Source organism: Spinacia oleracea, chromosome 3 (genome assembly GCF_020520425.1).
Source record: "Spinacia oleracea cultivar Varoflay chromosome 3, BTI_SOV_V1, whole genome shotgun sequence".
Lineage (NCBI taxonomy): Eukaryota > Viridiplantae > Streptophyta > Magnoliopsida > Caryophyllales > Amaranthaceae > Spinacia > Spinacia oleracea.
Genome location: NC_079489.1, coordinates 139,282,551 through 139,289,313, shown reverse-complemented (window position 1 = coordinate 139,289,313; position 6,763 = coordinate 139,282,551). Strand labels below are relative to the sequence as shown.

The 6,763-nt window shown below is 37.6% G+C and overlaps 1 protein-coding gene across 1 annotated transcript; it reads left to right on the top strand.

Annotated features, from left to right (window-relative positions):
• Positions 1–731: 731 nt before the first annotated feature.
• LOC110799839 (uncharacterized) lies at positions 732–2,579 on the top strand. Its single transcript, XM_022005103.1, has one exon. The coding sequence runs from the start codon at positions 732–734 to the stop codon at positions 2,577–2,579; it is 1,848 nt and encodes a 615-aa protein (XP_021860795.1).
• Positions 2,580–6,763: the final 4,184 nt, after the last annotated feature.

Below are 6,763 nucleotides of genomic sequence, written 5' to 3'. Positions count from 1 at the left end.
ATTAAATTATTAAAAGCAAAAATAAATTCAGTTAAGTTAATGTTAATATCTATAGGAACTACCTTATTTATATTATTATTTTATTATTTCCTCAACATAAATCAGTTACAATTTTGTTAGGTTTGTGATGATATGCCATGTATATATACCATGTATCTGTTTCTTTTTGTTTCCAACTAATTAAGATCAGCAATACACATTTTCTTTCCTCTCAAGATTTCTGAAACTCTTGAGTTTCTTCATGGTATCAGAGCAAAATCTCTGGTGAGAGATTGAGGTTTCTCATTTTGAGAATTGATCTCGTTTGTTCTTAATCTCCTAGCTGAGAGTACGTGATCACTGAAGCTTGCTGAAGATTTGCTGCGAAATTTCTTGCGATTGCAAAGTTTTTTGCACAAGTTTTTGCTAAATTGATTCTTATTGTGATTGATCATTGCAATGGCGATTGAAAACAATGAAAGTGAGAGTTCACAAGCAAATTATGGAGGTAATATCAATAACTTTGATCCTTATTTCATAGCTGATTCAGATAATCCAACATCTTCCTTAGTTGATGTGCCTTTTACTGGTGTGAATTTTGTTCGCTGGGGTAGAAATGTTAAGCGAGCACTAACTGCTAAGAACAAAGAAGGTTTCATCAATGGTGAGTTGACAAAACCTGCTATTAATCACAAGGCTTACTTGAAATGGAAACGAGCTGATTTTATGGTTGTAGCTGGATTCTAAGTTCTATGAATCATGATTTGGCTGATGACTTTGGTTATATTGACAATGTTGCTGAATTGTGGCATGAATTGAGTGAAAGATTTGGAAAATCTAATGGTCCATTAATCTATCAATTAAAGAAGGAAATTGAGAATCTCACTCAAGAAAACATGACTATAGTCTCATATTACAGTAAGCTGAAGAAACTATGGTATGAAATGCAAACCTTAAGAGCTTTTCCTACTCGTACATGTGGTGCAATGATTACATGTAGTTGTCGATTCTTGAAGAAAATGGTTGAGTTTGAAGAAGAACATAAAATCATGAAGTTCTTACTTGGATTGAATGGAGGTTTTGATAGTACTGTCACCAATGTATTGGCCATGGATCCAATGCCTAACCTGAATAGAGTATTTTCAATTACTCAACAAATAGAAAAACAGAAGGAAGTAAGTAATGTTGTTGTTGAATGCAATTCTATGAGCAATAGTGCTATGGCTGCACAGGCTTACAGAGGTGGCCAGGTTCAGAAATACACTGGCAATCATGGAAAGAAGGATTGGAAAGAACTAAAGAAGGAAAAATTGAATAGAATTTGTACTCACTGCAAAGGGAAAGGGCATACTGCTGAACAATGCTTCAAGATCATAGGTTATCCTGATTGGTATAATGCTATAAAGGCTTCTAAAGGGAGTAACTCAAGTGGTAGCAGATTTGCTGCTCATGTAAATTCTGCTTCTGATGTTGGTGATGATCCTCTGGATAACTCAGTTGGTGATACTAGAGTGGTGAATAGTGCAATGCTCAATGCTATCTGCCAAGAAGTCATGAAGGTGATACAAGGAAAACAATTACAGAGTGGTGACACAAGTGGAGCTACTTGTTCTTATGCAAACTATGCAGGTACAATTTCTCATTCTTTCAATTGTACTACAAATAAACAGATTGATGACCATATGTGGATTGTTGATTCTGGTGCATGTGATCATATCACATATGATGAGAGCATATTGACTAACATAAGAGTTCTCATTCAGCCTATCGAAGTTGGTTTGCCTGATGGAACTCAGATGACTGTTGAAAAGTTGGGTGACACTGTATTGAGTGATAGCCTAATCCTGAATGATGTGTTGCTAGTTAAAGGATTTAGACATAACTTGTTGTCTATTGGTAGACTGATTGAACATACTGGTATTCTAGTGACATTTACCAGAATTGGATATACTTTCCAGGACCCCTCTAGTTCCAAGCTGATTGGTGCTGGAAAATGGACAAATGGCCTCTACTACTTTGTCAAAATTCCAGGTGATAATGAGACCAGTCAAGGTAATTCTCAGCATCCAAGTTGTAATACAGTTGATAGTCTGATTGATGTACATATGACCAGCTTACCAAATAAGACTGCTACTAGTGTTTCTCAACCTAAGGGTGATTCTAGAAACAAACTGGATTTGTTACATGTCAGACTAGGACATGCTTCTTTGTCCAAAATGAAATTTGTAAATGCTGAATATTTCAAAGGGATTATTGAAAACAATTGTGGTGTATGTTATAGTTCAAAACATCATAAATTTCCTTTTCGTGTGAGTGACAGTAGAGTTGTTGCTTGTTTTGATTTAATTCACATGGATCTTTGGGGTTCATATAGAATAAGAAACTTGGATGGTGCTTCATATTTCTTAACTATAGTTGATGATCACAGTCGAATCACATGTACTTATTTGATCCACAACAAGTTACAAGTTCAGAAGGTTATGTCTGAATTTATCTCCATGGTTGAAACACAATTTTACAAAAGGGTTAAGAAAATCAGGTCTGATAATGGGACTGAAATAGTCAAAGAGTCTTGCAGATATATGTTTGCTAGTAAATGAATCCTACATGAAAAGAGTGTTCCTCATGTTCCTCAATAGAATGACAGAGTTGAGAGAAAACATAGGAGTTTACTTGAAATTGCCAGAGCTCTAAGATTTCATGCAAGTCTTCTAAAGAAATTTGAACCAAACAAATAATAAGACAAACTGAGTTCAATTCCTTTGATTTGTAGCATGCTCTATTTGAAAGAATGTTATTATTATTATTATTATTTTATTTATTTATTTATTACTATTATTATGATTATTATTATTATTATTATTTATTATTATTATTAAGGAGGCCGCCCTATTTATCCTATCAATTATCACACGCGCACCCAACCAACTATAATTGCCAAATTCCAAATCTAAACTGAAGTGGCTGCAGCTGCATTCTCCAATAAAGAACAATCATGAAATGAATGTGAACTAGCTCAAGTTGATTGCTATTCAAGCAGTATATCAACATATATGTTTCTCGTGCAAATGCTATGAAAATTTGGCTCTCAAAACTATGTCTTCCACACAATTGGAGGAAATTAATTCCTAACTCTCAAAAACAAATTAATATTATAATAAAATGATGTAGTGAGTAACATTGCCGTTCATATTGTTGCGAGATCTGAAACAATTGTTTGGATGGTTTTTTTAGGAGAGCTTGATTTTACTCCTTAAAGTTAAGGAAAATGCATTACTAAGTAAACAAAAATTAATTTACGAATCGATAATTAGATTCCCATTACTTTTGTTTTGTACAACTAGTTATTCGCCGGGGAGATGCCTCAGGTCAACGATCAATGCAGACAATATGATATTAAATGTTCTTAAATATACCTAATTATTGAAATATTAAAAAAAAATTAAAGGTTGAGTTGGTATAACCAACATAAACATTATATAGGTTAGATGATAATTATTTTTCTTACATTATTAATGAGAGGCACGGTCATGTGTTCACATTTTGTTAGAGACCATTTTTTTTTATAAAAGTGAATGAATTTTTTTTCTTCTATATAGATAAGAAGAAAAACTTAGGAGTCCCTCTACATAAGGGTAAGGCTCTGTTCTTTAGAGCTGAACTGAACTAAATAAATAATAAATAATAAATAATAAATATTATTATTATTAAGTTGAATTGAGTTAAATAATTAAACTTAACTTAACTTAACTAGACTGAACTGAACTGAATTGAACTGAATGTTCCTGAACTGAACTGAATGCTCCTGAACTGAGCTGAACTGAACTGAACTGAACTGCGAAATAAGTCCTGAAACTGAAATTAAGCCAAAAGGAACAGGGCCTAACTCCTAAGTAGTCATCACTTACAATGGGCTCTAACTGCAGGCTATTACAAGTGTCAATATACATAGGATGGGCAAGAAGATACCCTACAATTGCTATCCAATTTGTCGCTCTATTAGCTTCTCTGTAAACATGCCGAATATGAACAATATGGAAGTGCTGAAGTAGTAATTTGATATCCTTAATAATATTCTGGAGCTTCCATGGTGTTTTCCAAACTTCTTTAACTGCATTTATGACAAGGAGATTGTCACCTTCAATGTGGAGATCTTTAATGTCTAGCCGAATCGCCTCTTGAATCCCTTTGTGAAGAGTCATAGCCTCTTCCATAAAAACTTGCGTGTTTCCTAGATTAAAAGAAATCGAGTTCAGCTAAAAGCATACAGCTACTTACGTATTCGCTTATGTAATACTTCCTCCGTTCCTAAATATGTGTCATGTATCTAAACATAGTGTTTCCTTATAAGTGTCTTGTTTTTATTTTTGAACGTACACTTTTCCCACTTTTTCATATATACTTTTATCACTTTTTTACATGATTACTTTTTCTTACACATTCTACACTTTTCTCACTTTTCAATTCCCACATCCACTTTTATTTGTACTTTATCAATAAACAATTATCTACTTTATCCTTTCCCCAAAAAACACTCTCAATCATTGCTTTTCTTACACACTTCTCATTTTTCTTAAACATTACACATTCATCCAAATATGACACATATTTAGAAGCGGAGGGAGTGCCATGCTATGTTCAGAAAAAGATGACACATGAGTACGTGACGGTATGACTGTGACATATTGACAGATTAGGGTTAATTGTGTTTCTTGAGTTTGTATTTCTGAAGATGTGTATTATATACAACCTAAAGCCTAAACCTAAAGCCTGATACATCATAAAGCTTAGTAGGCTAATTAACACAATATATATTCAAAGCCCAATATACAAGATAGGCCTTAATACCCCCCCTCAAGTTGGAGCATGTAGATCACAAATGCCCAACTTGCCAAGTAGTCGTAAAAACTGACGTTTTCCGAGTGCCTTGGTGAATATATCCGCCAATTGGTCGTGCGTCGATACATGGCTAGTAGTAATCACCTCTTCCTGAATTGCATCTCGAACGTAATGACAATCAATCTCTATGTGCTTCGTACGTTCGTGAAAAACTGGGTTCTGCGCAATATGAAGAGCCGACTTACTGTCGCTAAACAATGCCATGGGCCTAGTTTGTTCGACGCCCAAACTCAGTAACAAGGCCTTTAACCATTTCAGCTCTGCGGTGATAGCTGCCATAGAACGGTATTCCGCCTCAGCCGAGGAACGGGAAACAGTTTGCTGCTTTTTAGTTTTCCAGGATACAGGAGAACCTCCAAGAAATACAATCCAACCTGTAAGAGAGCGTCTGGTCAATGGACAACTGGCCCAGTCGAAGTCACACCAACCGGACAAGGAGAGATCAGAGTCGGCACGCAGAAGGATGCCTTGACCCGGGCACCCCTTCAAATATCGAACTACCCTTATTGCCGCGTCCCAGTGTTCCTGCCGTGGAGACTGCATGAATTGCGCGAGAGTGTGAACGGCGTAAGCTAGATCTGGACATGTGAAAGATAGGTAGATGAGGCAACCGACTAGACGTCTGTACCGCTCTGGGTCTGGTAGAATAGCGCCATTGGCAAGGGCGAGAGAGTGGTTTTGTTCCATAGGGAAGCCGCACGGTTTAGCCCCTAAGTGACCCGTCTCCGTAATGATGTCGAGGGTGTATTTACGTTGACATAAGTATATCCCGGCCGAACTACGAGCTACTTCAACTCCCAAAAAATACTTCAAGTGACCCAGGTCTTTCATATGAAAACATTCACCAAGATAGGCCTTAAAAGCAACAATAGCGGAAGAGTCATTACCAGAGATTATCAAGTCATCCACATAAACAAGGACGTGTAGTTGGATCGATCCTCGGTGAAAGTTGAAGAGAGAATAATCCGAGTATGATTGAAGAAACCCATACTGTTTCAATGATGCAGCTAACTTGGCAAAACAACATCTCGGTGCTTGTTTCAGACCGTATAAAGATTTTTTCAAACGATAGACCATTCCCGGTTTATCCACCGAGAATCCAGGCGGCAAGTTCATGTAGACTTCTTCCTCCAGATCGCCGTGTAAGAACGCATTATGAACATCCATCTGATGGAGTTCCCAATTTTTCGCCGCGGCGACGGCAAGAAAGGCACGAACCGTGGCCATCTTAGCGACTGGAGCAAAAGTGTCGTTGTAGTCAATGCCCTCAACCTGATGATTACCAAAAATAACCAGACGCGCTTTTAAGCGTTCGATTTTACCGCTAGCATGAAATTTGATCTTGTAGACCCATTTACATCCAAGAGCTTTCTTACCGGGCGGTAACTCTTCCATGACCCAAGTCTCATTTTCCTCAAGAGCGCCTATTTCTTTTTGCATGGCCTCTCTCCACCCCGCATCCTCCATTGCTTCATTAAAAGTACGAGGTTCCAAACTTAATAGCACAGCTGCAAGGAATATACGATGTTGTACAGAAAATTTATCACAATTCACAAAGTGTGCTATAGGGAAGGGAGTACCTGAGGAACTTGGAGAGACCGTGGAACTTGGGGAAGGACTCGTTTTGATAGTAGGTGTAACATAATCTTCGAGCCAAGTGGAACGACGTCTAGCCCGTAACCCTTTGCCGAGGCCAAGCGGAATAGCTGACGGTGCAGTAGGAGCAGCAGGTGTAGGTGCCGTAGGGGCAGGCTGGGTCGTGGCTGACTGAGAAGGTGGCGAGGACTGGACCAACGAAGTGGAAGGTGGCGAGTTTGCAGAGACAAGGGACTGGACTTGTTGGTCCGTGTGGTCAGTTTGCAAGGGAGGATCAATTTGGGCTTGC

Excerpts from the sequence above, each read along its gene's own strand:
- LOC110799839 (XM_022005103.1), top strand. The coding sequence starts at position 732 with ATGAATCATGATTTGGCTGATGACTTTGGTTATATTGACAATGTTGCT.